Raw genomic sequence first — 19,813 nt, forward strand, 5'->3', positions numbered from 1 at the left:
GCCTGTCCACCTGCCCGCCGAACTAAATTAAAGTGCAGATAGGCTTAGGGGCACGGAAAGTTCCGCACCGCTCTTCGCTCTTCGCCCCTCACCACGGTTTTCTCATTGCTCTCGCCACCCCATCCTCTTGCCCAAGGGGCTTAGGAGCACACCCTTTCCGGCACGCTCGCTCTCCCTCCAGCCTCCACTTAAACTACAAACCGGGGGAGACCACGAACTACATTTCCCACAATGCCTAAGCGCCGACCGGCGTCTTGTGGGGTTTTGCCTAAGCTGCTTTTGTAATTAATGTGAGATCAAAGCCACGTTTCCGGGGAACAGACGAGTCATTGTCCACTTCTCCGTTCAGATATTTTCCCCCCTGCACCTGCGATCCTCGCTGTTCGGCAAAGAGGCCTCGGCGGCGGGAAATTCATTCAGGCGACTGCTGTGGCCACCCATTTCCTCCTCGAGCCCGGGCCCTGCCAAGTCCCCGGGGGCCTGGGAGTGTCATTGGTGGATGACCGCGGCTCTTGCTGCTGCCGCTCTTATCGCGACCATGGCCTCTGGCAGCAGCGGCCTGGCAGCCGCCCGCCTCCTGTCGCGCTCCTTCCTCCGTGAGTTCGGCCGAGACTGTCTCCTCCAGGCCTCCGAGAGTGCCTGGCCTCGCCGGGCCCTGCGTCCTGGTCCAGGCGGCGGCGGGGCCCTCCGGGGCGGGACCTCGGCGGGGGCCTGGGGGCCGCACTCTCGGGGACCCAGTCGGGGACCTCCTGGGTTGGAAGGAGCCCTGCTGGATTTGTGGGGCGGGGACATGACCTGGAGCGCGGGCCTCAGTAGGGGGGCCGGGGCAGGATTCGGGTGTGGGAGCCCTGCAGACCTGGGGGCACGTTCTACCCCCCCCGCGATGATGTGTGGCCGGAAGGGGGCGGCTTCTAGGCTTCCTCTTTGGGAGGGGGAGGTGAGGCGGTGCGGGATTAACTCAGCTGCGGGGAGAGTGCGTGTCTGGGTTGAGAGGCAGGGGGAGGAATGGCTCAGTAGCAAATTGAGGGGGGCGAGGGGGGAAGGGGAAGGCTCTCCCTTTATTTCTGCAGACTGTAGGGTTAGCAGAAAGGTGGGTTCTGCACCCTAAAGTCATCAGAGCCCAGGAGGGTTGGCTGGTACCTTAACCAACTATTTGCAGTGTCTCCACCAGGTGGTGTGAACATTTCAGTTCCTGAAAACTTAATCCCTAAGGTTGCGAGTCTTTGAGTATCGCTGACTGTTGAAAATTCTTGTAATGTTCAAAGTCTCCTGTGTTAGGCAGAGACTTTGGAATCAATCACATCACGTTTGAAGTGTGGCTTGCTTGACCCTTAAAGTCTGTGTAGTAACCCCCGGGCGCTTTTCTTAATCCGTTCCTCAATTTCTGTTTCCAATTCCATGAAAATAATATTTTAATGAATCGGAGACGCTGTCCCTTGTAACGTGCACCATTATTTTGTGTACTACTGACAGTAGAAAATGATGGCTAATTAAAATCGTGACACGCCATTAGTTGTTAGTTGCATCCAGATTAAAGAGCTTTGAAGACGTGAAAAAATGTGCATCCTAGAAATGATCAAAAGTACAGGATAATCTGAGTTCACTATACAGAATAATTGAAACAGCGTATATAAGGCACCTGGGATGTATTATACACTCAACTAAAGTTAGTTTTCTTCTTTTCTCTTTTCTTACACTTTACTCGTAATTCTGTTTGTCCTAAATTTTGGCACAAGACTTAATTCATTTCTTGAGAAGATCTCATTCCAGAAATGTGCAAGGATAGGTATGCACTCGATAGCTACACTTAATTACCAGACCTCATGAGGACAAACATCTGGCTGGATAACTGGCAAGTAGGAAAAATTTGGGTTACTTAGGTCAAGTTTTCTGGAGTTTTTTTTTTTTTTTTTTTTTTTAAGATTTTTATTTATTTATTCATGAGAGACAGAGAGGCAGAGACACAGGCCGAGGGAGAAGCAGGCTCCATGCAGGGAGCCCGACGTGGGACTCCATCCCAGGTCTCCAGGATCCAGCATAAACTGCTGAGCCACCCAGGCTGCCCTGGAGATTCTTATTGTAAAATTTGAAGGACAGTTGAAGGTGTCGTAGGCAGAAGGGAAAAAGGGATTAGTTATAGCCATATCATTCTCACCTGGGGTCTTGCTCGTTTGAGTTTCTGAAAAACCATAGCCTGAGATAGGTCTGTCTTAGTAGGAGGAGAGTCTAGGGAAGCATCTAAAGAATCAGAATCTTTAATCTGCCCTTAGTAATGTTTAGCAATCCTTTTCTCACAGAACTGGACGTTCTTTTTTCTGAGAGTCTCAGGACCAGAGTCTTTAAAGGGTCATCTAGTTTAGCTTTCTCTTCTTGGTGGAATGGTCTTTATTTATCCTAGTCATGTGATTAATCTGTTATTAAGGATCTGTGAAGTCCGAGATCTGAAACCAAGTTCTCTCCTGGGTTAGAGAGGTTACAGACTAATGTTTAATGTAGAAAAACCTCTAAATCCCCCAGATCTTCTCTTTCTCATGCCACACGTTTAAGCCCATTTCCATTCCCACTAGAAAAAGCCACAACAGTATTACCCCCACAAACTTTTTTTAAAGGGTGGTCACAAACTATTTAGGCTCTGAGGTTAGTAATAGAACTGGAGACGCTAGGGAATTTTGTTTCCTCTGTTTTCTTAAGTTTCAGTTGATGGTACATGTGCTAAAGGTCACAAGTGTTGCAATATTCATTTGAGTTGGGAGACAAAAAAACCAAAGCACTTGTAAATGTCTTCCGGAGCTCCTTGTTGGAATGTTTAGAAATTTTTGAGCCCCAAACCCAAAAAAACAAAACCAGTTTTATAGTTTTATGAAAAAAGGGGAAGAATCCGGTTGATGTAGGGAGAGAAAATGAAATGAAAAATAAGGAAGATTTCTTCCATGAGAAAGTTTAAGGATTTTATAAGCACATTTGAAGTTGAGATAGTAAAGTTTTTCAAGAAATACAAAGCTATGTAAAGTCATTTAAAACATAAGCCAGAAATTCCTATTAGTTAGGTCTCGTATAAAAAGTAGGGAACAAGAGCCAGCATTTTTGAGCTTCTGAATTTTGGTGTTTTAATGCCAGGAAGCAAACTTTACAATCCAGCTAGTCTCATATCTGTTTGGCAAATGAGGAAATAAACCCAGAAAGTTTCCTGGCCAGTATCAGAATGGGTATTAGAACTCAGGTTTTCTTTCTACTGTTACATGCTGTGTGACACTGTAAGCCTCCTTTTTTGAAGCTCTGTTCTTTGTTTCTTCCTTTCATTTTCATTCTTTTTTTTTTTTTTTTTCATTTTTGGCTGCCTTGTTTCGTTTAGATGACTACCCTGCTCAAAGGTGCCACTTGCCTTTTCTGTGCATTTGCCAAGTTGTATAGGCCACTTTTGGAATCAGGCATTTAGAAGTGTAGTTGGGAAAAGAGAACCCTCAGCAGTGGTGTTTCTGGTACCAGTATCTTTTGCTATTGCATCTAAGAACCAAATCTCTATTTCAGAGATACAGAAAGGTCTTGATCTAAATGTATCAGTGTAGCCATGAGAAAACAATTTGATTTTCTCCCCTCAAAGTCATTCTTCTATAGAAACAATTGGGGAATGTCCATATAATTTCTGTAAATACAGGAGAATAATCTTATTTTACCAAAGGACAGGAATGTTGTTGCTATAGACCCACTTTTTTTTTTTCACTGTAAGATTTCTAGAATTGGAATGGGTCTTATAATTGATGGTAGGTACAACAAATTGGTGGCATTTTTTTCTTTCTTACTAGCACTTATTAGTACTTCAATCGTATTTTAGATTTGAGGAAATAATGGATTTTTGCCAGCTGAGTTTCATTTGTAAGTAAATATTAAATGAATATGTAATTTTGCATTTGAATAGTAGGTTGTTCGGGGTTTGGGAGTAAGTGGCTGCTGAGTTACTCTGCTCTATTGCCTATATATATTAGGTATATATAACATACATAATTAATAAATAGCCATTTATTAAATTCATGAGTGCATTCATGGATAAACAAGAACACAGTTTGTGAGATGAATTGGAAGAGGAGTATTTTTTTTTTTTTTTTTTTTTTTTTTTGTTGAAGAGGAGTATTTTCATGAACAGTCTCAGATTATTGGTTCGAACCATGGTCCTGGTGATATGAGGCTATGGTTTGAGTCCCAGCTGGGTGGATGCTTTCTGGCTGTACCTCAAGTCAGTCATCTCACAGCCATCTCATAAGTGATGTGGTTGCTCTCTTTGGGCAAGAGGACTCAGCATGCAGCTAACTGACACAAATTTATCATCCTTCTTGAAGGCATGTATCTCTTACATTACTCTGCCCCTTTCCTTTGTAGCCTTTGTTACAGTTTGCAACTTTGTAGTTTTGTGGTTTTTTTGTTTAATATTTAGCTGTCTTATGGGGTAGAATGCTTCATTTGAGTAGGACTTGAGTCCATCATTTTTGCTCCTGCTTCTCATTCTGCTTTGGTAATCATAATGATAATAGATAGCTAATAGTGAGATAGCCCTTTCTGTACCCTAGGCATTGTTCTATGTGCTCTGTATATTAGGAACTCCTTTCATTCTCATATTGCCTATGAGGTACATAGTGTTACTATCCCATTTTTTTTTTTTTTACAGTGAGGCTGCACCTGTAAAAATGTTTCATATGGTAAAAATGTACAAGTCTATGTGTATATACTACATATTATATGTAGATATGGGATAGTATATAGATAAACATGGGATATGCATGAGGACATATACAAAACATTTCTTGTTGGACTTTAAACATTTTTTTTTTTTTTTTTTTTTTTAGACAGAGAAAGAGAGATGGACAGGAGGGGTAAAGGGAGAGGGAGAGAGAATTTTAAGCAGGATCCACACCCAGCATGGAGCTGGATGTGGGGCTCCATCTCACAACCCTGAGATCATGACCTGAGTGGAAATCAAGAATCGGACACTTAACTGACTAAGCTACCCAGGCACCCCAACGTTGAACTTATTTTAAAATATGAATTATGTGTTCTCTTTTTTAAGGAAATGGTTTACCTTTGTGTTCATATAGGGTTTGAACCCAATTTTGGGAGCTTATCAGCTACTTTGCTACCCAATTTACAGGCATCACCTCTTACCAACATTACAGAATCCTTGTGGGCAGCTATTCCATTTACAGATGGGAAGATTGAGGTTAAGGGAGATCTAAAGATCTGTCAATGGCTGGTGAGCCGCAGAGCATAAATTCAAGCCCCGGCCTGTCTGATTCCTCAGAGTAGCTCTCAGTTGCTCCTGGGATACAGTCCCAAGGTTAGGCCAGCTGATTTCTAAGAACCTGAGAGAAGGCAACACCACCCTTCCCTGGAGGTGACCCGAGATGTGGCAGCTACAGCCTTCATGACTGGAAATTCTTCCTGGTGTCCAACCTCAGGCCTTCCTGTTGCCCTAATATTTAATTTAAAATGTTCATTTTCTTAACATTAGTTAAGTTAGATAGCTCATCATCTGTTGATTTGCCATTTGTCTGCCATTTGTTTGTAGTTTTGTTTCTTGCTCAGGGCCTTTATCAGTTTTTCTGTTAGTCTTTGGTCTCTGCCTTGTTGGTGCTTATGTTGCCCAAGTTAATTCCTTGTCTCTTATATGTCACAAAAACACTCTGATCTGTCACTGCCCTACGTCTGCCTATGGTATGTTTTCTCTAAGCTCTCTCTTTTCTCCTGTTGTGAAACAGCCCATTTTTGTGTTACATTACTGCTTCTGGATTTTATTTTTGTTTGTTTTTTAAAGTTAGTATGGAATTTGTACTAGATTAAGATAAGAGCCTTGAGGACTGCTAGTAGCATTTAGGCCTGGACTTCTGATCAATCTCTGTAAGAATTTTAGGGAAACCTATGATCTGTGCATGTACAAAAATTGATGTAGGTTTTTCTCCTAAGTGGGATAAACAGGGATGAAACTTATGACGTTTAGCTTGATATAAGTGTGTGTTTTTTAGACCATGTCTCTTGCCCTGAAATTCAGTGAAGCATTTCTTGTACCCTGACTCCATAAGGCACTGTGCCATATGGGAGACACCATGGTGTACAAGACGTAGGTCTTATAGCTATGGAATTTACAGTTAGAAATTCTAGAGTATTTGAATTAAATTTAACCTTAAGTAATTTTTCTTAGAAATAATGCAGTAAACAAAGTAATAAAGTGTGTGCACTCATCCACATACAGTGTGTGGCATAAGAATTATATACCACACGGGAGTGTTTGCAGGTTCCATTCTTCTTAATCTCAGATCCCCTGAATTCCCCCATTATATTCACAAGTCATGAATGTCATGTGAAGATTTAAGGATTCCTCACTGTGCAATGTTTTACTTAAATGTGAACTTACATGAATTAATGCCAGTGAAATTCTCAGGGTGTTGAGTACATTGACTCTGAAATCTGAGAGTTATTTGCAAGATGGTTTGACCACTAATGTATGCCTTCCTGTATTTTTGACTTTACAGAATAACTTACTCTAGTTACGTGGTAGTTTTATCATAGATTCGAGTTTGTATTTAAAACCAAAATATAGGGGCAGCCCGGTGGCTCAGCAGTTTAGTGCCGCCTTCAGCCCAGGGCCTGATCCTGGAGACCCAGGATCGAGTCCCACGTCAGGCTCCCTGCATGGAGCCTGCTTCTCCCTTTGCCTGTATCTCTGCCTCTCTCTCTCTCTCTCTCTCTCTCTCTCTCTTTCTCTGTGTGTCCCATGAATAAATAAATAAAATCTTTAAAAAAAAATGTGATTGAGCAGCTTTTAGCAGTGGACAGATAATCGAAAATTTGTACTATAAAACCACTTTGCATTTTTCAGCAGAAGTGGAAGAGGCTATTTTTCATTACTTAAGGCATGTGGTTCAAGTGGAGAGGAAATCAAGTAGGAAAAGAAAATGCGAAGAGCTGGTCTGACAGATTTAATGTTTATAGCAGCTAGTAATTTGCACTCTACTAGCCCACACGAAAAAGAGTGGTGGGATTGTGGGAGGGAAGGTGAAGAGGTACAGGGGTGGGGTTGAGGAAAGGCTGCTTTCATGGGGAGCCTCCACCCTGTGATGCTGGACCTTGGATATTATAAAGTAGGGAGGAATGAGAAAAATGATGCAAGTCACTTAAAATTTGGTGAGTTTGGCTTAGAATATAAGCATGTTTTGCATTATTTCCATCCTAAAGCTGTAGAAGAGGCAGAAATTAAGGTCAGGAGAATTACAGTGTAAGCCATCCTGTGTAGTTAGGTCCTCCTGACAGCTATGGTAGCTGGGAGAGTGCAGTTGGTGTAAGGGCTAGGAATAGGGCAAATTCATCTGGTGTGGGATGAGCTTTTGGGATTAAAAGAGCATTTGTGGTGGTTACAGACTACCATCACACACACACAGGAGGGGCAAGGGTCAGAGGTAGATGGAGAAGCAGATTGCTCTTGAGCAGGGAGCCTGAGGCGGGGCTCGACCCCAGAACCTCAGGACCGTGACCTGAGCTGCAGACAGAGGCTTAACTGTGCCACCCAGGCGGCCCCAGAGGCTATTTTCATTGTCAAGATTTCTCATTCAGTTGACTTATATGTCCTAGAGCAGTATTTCAAAAAAAGAATATAATCAATGGTTCCTTATCTAGCACCTCCTGTGACTTGTTGATCTTTACCATATTGGTAGAGATGTTAGTTTGGATGATCTGGGGCCAAGTTGGGTTGCATGGGCTGGGACTAGGGCAGAGGTGAAGACAGTTTTTAGTTGCGGAGAGATTATAGCCACCGCCAGGTACCAGATAACCCTACTTACTTCTTTAGGAGGTTGGAGGTCCATTATCAGAGATTTTAGAAGTGAACTGCTTGAAGTCCAGGGCTCAGTTTGGACATAACCCCAGTAAGGAATCCATTCCTTAACCCTACCCTCTCTGACCCCCTAACTGCCAAACCCTCCCCACTTCCTAACATATACAGACTTACTTGGATCAGGAGAGTTTATCTTCCCCGAATGTCCAAGGCCTATTCTTACCACAGTACTTTTCATACTGTGCCTGTTTAATGTCAGGTCAGGTAGACTGTGAGTTCCTTGAGGGCTGAGGCTCTCGTTTCCAATACTTTATCCTTGATACTTGGCATTGTGGCTTGGTGTTAAGTATTCCCCAATGTTTTGAATAAATGAATGATGACAACTCCAGCAACTGGGATATGTGCTTGATTATTCTAGCATCCTCTCATTTCAGTACTAGTGATATCTGGTCTGGTATCACATAGGTTTCTTGTCAGGACCAAATATGATCAGGAATTTCTTATGTTTGAATGTAGATTTTGAGTTTGGCTGAAATGTGATGATGATAGTTTATTAATTCTAGCTTACCTGCAGCTAAGTTTGTATGAGCCTGGGCTCATACGGTAGATGGGAGATCACATGCACACATGCCCACACATATACATGGCAAGTCTCCTTAGATTGATTTCCCCTGAGGTTTAGAATGTCAGGGTCACCTTGCAGGCTGAACAGTATCAAAGGGCTAAAAAGGTGGAAGGTAAATTGCTAGTCATCACACCTTCTGATGCAGTTTTTATGGACACCAGAGATCTTGGGTTGTGAAGTCCTGAGCTCCAGAGAGTTGATCTAGGAGGTCTGGAGTTGAAGGACTAAGAGAAGAGAGTGACCTTAGTTGTTCCTCTATTGAGCCATGCTTTATGGACATAGGTAGACCTATCTTTTTTCAGGGTAACAGGGCTACTCCTGCCCCTGTGGAAGGAGAGGTGAACTGTCTGATTTCTCCTTTCTTAAAAGTGAGTTTAAGAATCCTTGTGGAGGCCCAACTTGACCTTCAAAAAGCAATATTTCCTTTTAGCAAGTATGGGCTCCAGGTATCCTAATCTTATAATTGGTTCTTGTAAACTATCCTGTCTGAGAACTCCTGAGAGATGGACCATGTATTGAAGATTCAGGGAATGCGAAAGACTGGTGGAGCAGATTCTGTCAGAAATAGCAGCAGGAATACTTCCACAGGTATAGTGGTTGTGAGTCTCCAGCTGGGAGAACTGGGAGCCATGGGCAAGAAAGGGCCATAAGTGACAGCACTGGCTAGGGTGGGCCCTGAGGCTACAAATTCCCTTTATAGTATCTGCTGTCCCTGGTGCAGGTGCTTAGCTGTGCCCACTGTGGCAGGACTTGACCCTCAGTGTCCCATTATGGCCCCTGTTCAGCATAATCTAGTCCAAGAATGCAGCTGTCTGTTATGCAGCAGATCTTTGTGCACACAGAACACCCTTTGTCCCATTGATAAGGGTGAAATCTCAGCCTGTCTCTTCCCTAGAGGTACAGGAGATTCCAAAATTCAGAGTTGTTAGAAGTTGAGGTCAGCACGGGAGTAGAAGACAACTTGAGAGATGCCCAAAGGGCCAGATAGAAATCAATGATGGAACCTAAGGTGTGAGGATTTAGGAGGGCATGAGGCAGAGATTCAAGACAGAAAGGATGAGTGGACCCTGGACAAGTGTGTGACGAGATGTTCTTTTCTTGAGCTAGCTTTTATGGGCTACCTCAGTGGTAGGAGGAAGTCCTGACACTTTGAAAGGGCCAAGAATGGGCCAAAGAGACAGCAGGTTGGGGCTGAAATGAAGGTTTGAAAGTAGACAGAAGGTAGCTCACAATTTTAATTCATCTGTGCCCTACTTTCTACTGACTTTTGAAATAATGGTGAGCTGGTATGAGTAACTACATAGATTTCTCAGTTTTCATTGAGGTAGGTTGCTGAAAATAATTTAGATATTTTTTACATGTCTTTCTTTTATCTACTTATTCATTTTATTTTCCCTGTTGCCTCTATATGTAAGGTTTGGTGTCTTACATCAGAGGGTACCAAATTAAGCAACTTTTGATTATATATTAGATGAACTTTATCTCCAACCGAAGATTTTTTTTTTAAAAGATTGTATTTATTTATGAGAGACACACACAGAGTGGGGGAGGGCAGAGACACAAGCAGAGGGAAAAGCAGGCTTTTCATGCAGGGAGCCCGATGTGGGACTCAATCCTGGGTCTCCAGGATCACGCCCTGGGTTGAAGGCGGCGCTAAACTGCTGAGCCACCCGGGCTGCCCACCAACCAAAGATTTAATGTTAATATTCAATGTTAACATTTAATATCATTTCGAGGAATGAGTTGCAGAGTAGTTCTTACAAGTTCTTCTAACATAGTGTAACTCTTAGCTCACCTATTACTTACAGATGTTGAACTTAAACAGGTTGGGTTAGGGGTGCCTGCCTGGCTCAGTCAGAACAGCATGTGACTCTTGATCTTGGGGTTGTGAGTTTGAGTCCCACATTGGGTATAGAGATTACTAAAAAAAATAAACTTAAAAAAAAGGTCGAGTAAAATGACAAAGTATGTGGCTATTTAGCAAATATTGTTGGTACAAGTGATACCTAGTTTCCCATCCTTGGATTTAATTTGAGCCATTTGTCTTTCAACCCCAGTTTTCTTTCTGAGGAATGAAAATTATAAACAGAAGCTTTTCTTTAGACATTTCGAAAAAGCTGCAAGATTGTTGTTCTCAGTAAAGAGGGAATTCTGGAGGATAGAATGGTGTCTTTTTTTGTCTATTTCTGTAGTCCTCATGTCTCATTTGAAGTTGTCTTGATCACAAGATTGCCCTGTATTCGAGGATTTTTTCTGTCACTAAGTTCAATTCATGGTCCAAAATTTGGAGAAATTATAACATGTCATACTTTCTTTATTTTTCAGTGCAACAGAATGGAATTCGGCATTGTTCCTATATAGCTTCCCGGAAACATCTCTATGTTGATAAAAATACGAAGGTTATTTGCCAGGGTTTCACTGGTAAGCAGGTATGTGTCAAGATGTTTTATAATGCGTACTACATAAACAGAAACATTTATTTTCTATTTTTTTAATATCACAAAAGGTATATAATTGTTACGGGAAAGTATACAGTACAGCAGTGGAGTTGTATTTTAGGAGGGGTTTTGGTGCAATAGTCAGCCTATAAGATAAAAATTGCATTTAAACTTACCTTGAAAATCCCTTCCTAGAAGCATGTTATGTTAGAGACCTACATACTCTCTTTCAGCAAGTTTAACACCACTAGTTTTGGGGATCCCTGGGTGGCTCAGCGATTTAGTGCCTGCCTTTGGCCCAGGGCGTTATCCTGGAGTCCTGGGATTGAGTCCCACATCGGGCTCCCTGCATGGAGCCTGCTTCTCCCTCTGCCTGTGTCTCTGCCTCTCTCTCTCACTGTGTCTCTCATAAATAAATAAATAAAATCTTAAAAAAAACAAAACAACAACAAAAAAAACAACCTACCACTAGATTTCTTCCAGCTTTGGAGTAGATTAGTGTTTAGTTAAAAACTAGGTAAAGTAAATGGCTTGTGTTTAGGCCCCTTACAAAAACATGCCCAGTTAAACACAGATCAGTGTAGGGATATGCTCAAGGCCAGAGAGGCTCATGGGAACTGAGATAGGCAGAAGGAGTGGCACACTGACTTTTCTCATACTCTCTAGGCAAATGGTCTTTGAGGGGACTAGCAGGCAAAATTGCCTGAAGTATTTTAATTTGTTCTCATTCACTTAATATTTATCATTTCTCCCTACCCCTGCTTACAACCTAGAATTTGCATAAGTTTTAAATATATTTGCAATGTGATTCCTTAATAAAATGTAACATAAGAGTCTCCTTTCCTTCCTATCATTTTACTCTATAATGTGTATCCTATACATATATATATAAGTATATATACACATATATGTGTATATACACATATATATACACACACAAATAGTTTATAAAACCAGTGACAGGCCAAATCTTTAGGCCATAGTTTTCCAAACTTTGATCTATAGGATAATACCTAAATATCCAAATTTCCATGACTTTTGTTTTTATTTATTTATTTTTTTAAAAAGATTTTGTTTATTTATTCATGAGAGAGAGAGAGAGAGAGAGAGAAGCAGAGACATAGGCAGAGGGAGAAGCAGGCTCCCTGTCAGGAGCCTGATGTGGGACTCAATCGCAGGACCCCAGGATCATGCCCTGAGCCAAAGGCAGATGCTCACTGAGCCACCCAGGTGCCTATATATATATATTTTCTAAAGAAAGTTGATGTTCATTTAAGATTTGAAGTACATTTTATTAGTCCTCTGCCAATTAAAATCATATTCAGTCCCTTTTTGGTTATATATTAATTGTGTTAGCATATAATCAACTGTTTGATTAATTCAAATTCTCCACATAAGTTTATTATATATGGCGTTTTTGTTTGCTAAATTTTATGTGAGCCTGTGACATCTTAACCTCTGACCTTTTTTTAAAAGAACCATTGTCCATGGTGTAAGCAATATTTGGAACTGTCTCTGTTTCCTGAATGGAGTGATGGCTTGCTTAAATATTGAAATCCAAAGTTGGTTTTAGTGTCTTTCGATTATTGTAATTACATTGTTTCTCATTCACTCTTTTGTTTAAGGTAATTGGGAGTCTTACTAGTCTCAGATTTGTTAGTTAAGATTCTATTAGTATAGAGAACAATAAGGTCTGAAATTTAGAGTTTATCTTCATAGGACATCTACATTTTATCTTGTTAGTTCTTTTATTCAGTGTATATATTGTTTCACATATGAATGAGGAATATTTATATTTTGGAATCTATTTCAATAATGCCAATTTCCAGTGGGTGGAATTTCTTGTATTGGCTTTGAGCTGCTAAAACTATTTCTATTCTTAACTGGATGGAGATAATGGGAAAACTAAGGAAAATTAACTTACTAACCTGAAATGTCCTTGTTTAACTCTATATTAGGACTAAAAAGTTGGTTCATTTGAATTTATCTATCAGATGAATTCTGAAAACAGAGTAGTGATCTAGGGCCGTGCTTCTCAAGTGTCTGGAGTGAAAGACCAAGTTGGGTCTGTTTAATTGGGTCTGTTGGGTATGTTTAATTTTAATTTTCAATCTAATGCAGATCAATATTTTTTGCAAAGTACGGGCAGCCAGGGTGGCTCAGCGGTTTAGCAGCGCCTTTGGCCTGGGATGTGATCCTGGAGACCTGGAATGGAGCCCCATGTCAGGCTCCCTGCATGGAGCCTGCTTCTCCCTCTGCCTGTGTCTCTGCCTCTCTCTCTCTGTGTCTCTCATGAATAAATAAAATATTTTTTAAAAAATATTTTTTGCAAAATACAATAAAAGTTGCAGCGATATCCTATTGCTATAGAAGTTTGCAAAAATTCTCACTTTTGCACTTCTGTGTTTGTTTAGATTTTTTTAAAAAAGATTCTATTTATTACTTATTCATGAGAACACAGTGAGAGAGAAGCAGAGACACAGGCAGAGGGAGAAGCAGGCTCCATGCAGGGAGCCCGATGTGGGACTGGATCCCGGGGCTCCAGGATCACACCCTGGGCTGAAGGCAGACGCTCAACCACTGAGCCACCCAGGCATCCCTATTTTGGTTTTTCAATTAATTTTTCTTTTCTCGCTTTTTCATTCTTTATTCTTTCCTTTGTTTTTTTTTTTTTAATAATTTTTATTCATTTCCTTTTTGTGTTTATCTTGCTGCAGACCAGCAAGAGTCTATAGACTACCCTTTGAATAGCACTGCTTAAAGAGAGAGCATTGGCTTATGGTTCTTTAAAAACTCCATCATTGACTTTAGACAGTTGGGTCAGCATTTTTAGGTCCCTGTAGAATGACCACATAGATCCATTCAGTTTCAACAGCTGCTTATTAAGTGCCTACTGTATGTCATACATTGGATTAGGTGCCACTTCTCAGTGAACAGAGTAGACATTGAATTTACATTTTAGTGGTGGGAGAGGAACATACCAACAAGATCAGTGAGTAAATTATGTGTTGCACAAGAAAGTATAAATGCTGTGGAAAAAATAAACCAGAGATAGAAGAATGTGACTGTGTATGGAGTTGTGGTGGTGTTTGGGATGGAGAAAAGGGAATTTTATGTCGAGTGGTCAGGGGAAGCCTGACCTGAGTCAAGATCTAAGGGAGATGTGGGAGTAGAGCAGGTGGATATGAATGGAAGCGTATTCAAGGCAAAGGGGACAGTAAGGCCATAAGGCAGGAATGTGCCTGTTGTGTGTGCAGGACACAAGGCCAGCATGACAGAGTGAAATGAGCAATGAGAGAATAGTAAATGAGGCCGGGCAGGTAAGGGGTTTGTATGTGAGGACGTAGGTTGAATATTGTTTTATGAACCAATATGAGGAGTTTACTGTGAACGAAGTGGAAACCCCTGTTTTGATCAGAGGAATGATATGAATCTTGCTTATGTTTAAACAGGATTACTCTGGCTGCTGTGTTGAGAATAGTGAAAGGGAGCCAGGGGCAATATTATGTCAAGAGTTGATGACTTAGACCAAGGTGGTAGCAGTTGAAGGGATCAAGACATCGTTAATTATATTTTGAAGGTAGGGCAATAGTGTATCTGATGTGAAATATAAGAGAATCAAGGATGACTTCAGTGTTTTTGGTCTGTACATCTATTAAGAGTGGAATCGTCATTAACCAAGATGGGGTAGAGCATGGAGAGGAGTGATCAGGAATTTGGCTTTGGGCACATTAAGTATGAGATGCCTACTAGTTCTCCAAGTGGAGTGACAGTGTGAGTTTGTAGCTCAAGGCAAGGTCTGGGTTGGGAATGTGTGTGTCTGTGTGTGTCTGGGGGAGCGGTTTCCATATGAATGATACTTATTACCATGAAAAGGGATGAGATTATCAACAGCACAAATTCAAGTAGAGCTCTTGAAGCCTACCAAAAAATAATCTTTCAATTTGTGGAGACATTTTTGGTTGTCACATAGCTGGTTGGGGTGGAGAGGAGGGCATGGCACCGAAACCTACTGAGTAGGGGCCAGGGATGCTGCTAAACATTGTACAAAGCATGGGATAACCTCCCATAACAATGAATCCATGTGACCAGATGTCTGTAGTGCCAAGGTTGAGAGGGGAGAGTTAATGGGTAGGGAATTACAGGGTATTTATTGGCTGGGCAGCATTAAAAGCTTACCTAAGGTTAGTGATCACTAATTTAAAGTGAGACCAGTTATCATGCTTCTATTTTTTTCTGTCCAGCTTCTGGTTGGCTGAACATTGCAGTCTTAGAGTAGGTAGCAGACTGGATTTAACCAAAACTGTGGTTTTGCCAGATGTGTAAGTTGAAGTGAGAGAGAGCCAAGGTTGTGTGTCTAATGACTGACTGTGCATTTTAAACTGTGTAAAGGAGGGACGTGAGGACATGAGCAGTTGAGGAAAAGTGAAAAGGTGTTTTTTTTTTAAGTAAACACATGGGTGTTTCTGCCTATCAGCCAAATATGAAAATGGAATGAAAGAAGATCCTCCTTTAAAAAACCCCCAAACTCTGGGGATCCCTGGGTGGCTCAGCTTTTTAGCCACTGCCTTCGGCCCAGGGCGTGATCCTGGAGTCCTGGGATCAAGTCCCACATCGAGCTCCCAGCATGGAGCCTGCTTCTCCCTCTGCCTATGTCTCTGCCTCTCTCTCTCTCTCTCTCTCTCTGTCTCTCATGAATAAATAAAATCTTTAAAACAACAACAACAACAAAACCCCCCCCCAAAACCCAAAACTCCTATTTTGGCTTTGCGGAGGATTGTTTTAAGGTTCAAAGTTGACTTCAGCAAGTTGTTAAGAATGTTGCATACGTGTATATATCACCTTCTGGAAAATAGCCTATTTGTTTTTCTTTTCCAAGTTGCTGAAGATGGCTTTAAGGCTTCCCAGCCTGTCTTTTCTCCTGAGTCTTGTGCTTTTTTCCCTTCAGGGCACGTTTCATAGCCAGCAGGCATTGGATTATGGCACCCAGCTGGTTGGAGGAACCACTCCAGGGAAAGGAGGCAAAACACATCTGGGCTTACCAGTCTTTAATACTGTAAAGGAGGTAATTAATGGTACTAAGTTTGCTAAGTAAAGAAAAGCAGGAAAGGAGCAGGCATACTTTGGATAGAGATCTTAATTGTGTCCCCTTTTGGAAGAGTCACTTGCTATTTTAAAATCCCATAATGTAAAGAAATTTGAATCACAGTAAAACCACTGGGTTCATTTTAGTCACACAGACTTAGGATGCCTTCCCCATGCCTGTGTCCTTTTGTTTCTAAGCACAGGTCATCTGGTAAGAGAAGTGCTGTAGCTTAGGTTCTATTTGGCTTCTTATCCTTTCCTTACTCTTTCTTCCTCCAGGATGTTAGCAGTGCACATGTCAGCCTCCAGCCCCCAACACACAGCATGGGCTTTTTGCTAGGCACTGTGCTAGCTGCTTCATAGACATTGCTTCATTCAAGCCTCCCCATAACCCTCTGAGGTGCAGTTGCTATCACCATCCCCAGTCTAAAGACAGGGGTACTACATATGCAGAGAGGTTAAAGGTCCTGCCCATAGTTCGTAGCTGAGAAGTGGCAGACTTAGCAGGGCTTAGGGTAAGTAGTATGGTGTTCTGTGTGAAAAAACTGGACTGTGAAATCATACTGACAAATCATAGAACCCTAGTCTCTTCCCCAAATTGCTGATTTCTTAATACTTTTTGAAGTATTTTGAACCAAACTTTAATTCTGTTACAAAATTAATATGTGATTATTATAAAAACTCCGATGATAAAAATGTATGTAAAGTTAAATTTTATAGTGCTTTCCACATCTCAAATTTTGCCTTTCTAGAGAGCTTATTTAAGCTCCTTGTGTATTCTCGTTCTACTCTTGCATGAATACATAGAAAAATAATAGTTTTATAAAAGAAACTATTATGGTACAGAATCTTACCTATATAATAAAAAAAATCTAGGAAATAAACTTAGTACTTGGGACGAATGTATTGATAAAAGATGTACCCCTCCCTCTCTTAAGCATAGTTTTAAGGCATGTTTTAAAGTATCACATTTTTTTTAAAGTACAAATTTATAGACTTAATCTCTTTTTTAGAATACTAACTTCAAATTGAAGTTAATTTGTTCTTGATCGTAAAACATAGGAAAAAATATTCAAATTTGAAATTTTCATTTTACTTTAAACTTGAAAACAGGATTTTTTTTTTACTTTAAAGAGTAAAAAAAAAGTTAAAATCATAGGTTCTGTAAAGGAATCATTTGAAATCTTTTTGCTTTAAATTTTTGGTTATTTCCTCCCACCCCTTCAAGTCTCCTACGGCTGACTTCATGACCTCAAAATACAGAGAAAAGCTGTTTTCATAACTCTTCTAGGTAGATTTGACTTTTTCATGAGCTTTTTTTGCTTTCTTTTAAAGAAAAGTTTTTGTTGCTAAGCAACTCATTTATTATTCACCATGTTACAAATAGAAATGACATTTGCAATATTCTGCAAGTTCTCTGACAGATACTATATTTCTTACCTGTTTAGCACTTACAAAGAGCTTTCTGAATGAGTAGGATGGATACCTTTCATCTAGTGTCACTTGTTAGCACAGAGCCTGTTGTCATATTTGGCTTCTGGCAGTATGTGTAGCCTTAAGAGGTAGAAAACTGCAGGATACATTTTCTAAAAAAATACATATATGCCTATGATCTGACTCCTTTTGGTTCCAGCCTAGTTTTTATTTTTACTTTTTTTTGTATCCCCTTCTCTGTTATCACCTTGAACAGAGTTTTTAAAAAAATTATTTTTAACCCCTGGCATCATTGTTGATGATCTGTCAGTATCCTTTAACTTTTGTTGTTCTGTCAGTGTCAAGACACTTCTTTTTATGAGAGATACCATAGAGAAAGCTCCTCAGTCTTGGGGGATGTGGGGAGTCATTCAGGGATGATTCTGAAAGACACTATCTTTTACTTCTGCCCCTTCTAGTTGTACCTGTATGTTCTGTAGCTTAGTATTCCTTTCCATTGTAAAATCTCATGATACAGCCTTCCAAAAGGTTTTGATTTATATCTTGATTAAGTCATATTTTAACATTTATAGGGAGGCAGCCTGCTGTAACTGAAAAGAACAGACACTTTGGAATCAGAGATACTTAGATCTGAATCTTGGCTCTGCCACTCACTTCCTAGCTATGTGACCTTGTGTAAGTTATTTATTGTCTTTTGGCCCCAGCATCTTGATTTGTAGATGGGGATACTAAGCATACAGGGGTTGTTGTGAGGCCTTAACAAGACCTGTCTTGAGCCCTCCTGCAGGGCCTCTCAGAACAGGTACTGCCTCTCTTGGAGAGTCAGAGATCACTAACAATCTTTGTCTTCAAGGAGCTTTAAGAGACATGACCACACATAGAGGTGGGTAGAGGAAGACATGAACACACATAGAGCTGGGTAGAGGGAGACATGACCACACATTGAGGTGGGTAGAAGGTATTGATGTATGTGGAGAATATGTGGAGACCACAGACAGAACCACAGTCAAACTGATGATTTTAAGTTCTTTGCTTTGTGGAGTGATGTAGAGTGGACCCTAATATGCATTTGACCCACATTCTTATTCTATGGCCATTTATGCATTTGTATTTTAGTTTATTTTTATTTTTAACTAATGTGCATTTAGATTAAAAATTGTGAGCATAAAAAACTCTATCATTTTTGACATGATAGATTTTGAATAGGTGTTTGAGAGCTGAGTTCCAATGCTCAGTGGCTTACTCCTCCTTTTTCTCCTGGAGAAATAGAAGGTCTTTGGTCCCGAATAGGTGGTACAGTGTCTTGTAAGGCAACAAAAATAAACATGGCCATAGGAATGAGAGGACACAAATGCAAATCAGACAGCGCTTTCAGGTTTCCTGACATTCCATCATCTGAGGGAACGAGGTGTCATAGAATCTTTCAGTTCAGAGTGGCATTTCATAGTGGGGCAGAGAGGAGCCCTGCTTGGTTCTGCTCTTTTCTGACAGCACAGTGAACTTGCTAATGGGAAGAATGAAGACATCCAATGTCTCCTCGTAGTGTTCTTTCCTGATCCCATCACATTATTAAAATCATGGTATTGAATGCATTTCATTAGTGTTTATAACTTAACCCATAATAAAGTGCTTTGTGGTTAATGTTTCAGGCCAAAGAAGAGACAGGAGCGACAGCTTCTGTCATTTATGTTCCTCCTCCTTTTGCTGCTGCTGCCATCAATGAAGCTGTTGAGGCAGAAGTGCCCTTGGTTGTGTGCATTACTGAAGGTATACCACAGCAGGACATGGTACGGGTCAAGCACAAGCTACTGCGGCAGGGAAAGACGAGGCTAATTGGGCCTAACTGCCCTGGAATCATCAATGTAAGTGTAAAAAACAATAGGCCAGATTTAGGCTTTCACAAGGCTAACTAGCTTTGCATCAATCCAAGTGTGTTTGTGTGTGTATGACCTATTAGTTATAGGTTGTTATGGGTTTTTTTTTTTTCACTTTTTCTGAAACTGTGAATTTTCTATCCGTCAGCCTGGAGAATGCAAAATTGGCATCATGCCTGGCCATATTCACAAGAAAGGAAGAATTGGTGAGTAGGTTTCCTATAGATTAAAAACAAAAAAATTCTTTGCCCTAAGCTCAAAATTCACTAAGAATATTTGTAACTGTGCAAATTTAATTCATTTTAATTAACTGTAGTGGAATTTACCAGGGGATTTTATAGTGAATCAGTTCTGTATCCTGAATTGGATGAGGTTAAGAATCCATAATAATTCTGCAGAATCATTGGAGATATTTTTTGGAGTTTTAAAAGATTCTTTTCCTGCTCGGCATGCTGGGGATTCTCCATGTGTTTGCATGTATCAATAGTTCATTTCATCTTACTGCTAAGTAATAATCTGTGGTGTGATTCTGCCACAATTT

At 40.7% G+C, this 19,813-nt stretch overlaps 1 protein-coding gene across 1 annotated transcript in view; it reads left to right on the forward strand.

The window, feature by feature from the left end:
• The first annotated feature begins 295 nt into the window (after positions 1–295).
• SUCLG1 (succinate-CoA ligase GDP/ADP-forming subunit alpha) overlaps positions 296–19,813 on the forward strand; it is a 31,905-nt gene continuing 12,387 nt past the window's right edge. The window contains exons 1-5 of the mRNA XM_038561601.1: positions 296–596; positions 10,767–10,870; positions 15,828–15,944; positions 19,048–19,260; positions 19,421–19,478. Of these exons, the coding sequence (XP_038417529.1) occupies positions 500–596; positions 10,767–10,870; positions 15,828–15,944; positions 19,048–19,260; positions 19,421–19,478 (589 nt within the window). The 5' untranslated portion in view covers positions 296–499. The remainder of the gene's footprint in view (positions 597–10,766; positions 10,871–15,827; positions 15,945–19,047; positions 19,261–19,420; positions 19,479–19,813) is intronic.

Source organism: Canis lupus, chromosome 17, assembly GCF_011100685.1.
Source record: "Canis lupus familiaris isolate Mischka breed German Shepherd chromosome 17, alternate assembly UU_Cfam_GSD_1.0, whole genome shotgun sequence".
Taxonomy (NCBI): domain Eukaryota; kingdom Metazoa; phylum Chordata; class Mammalia; order Carnivora; family Canidae; genus Canis; species Canis lupus.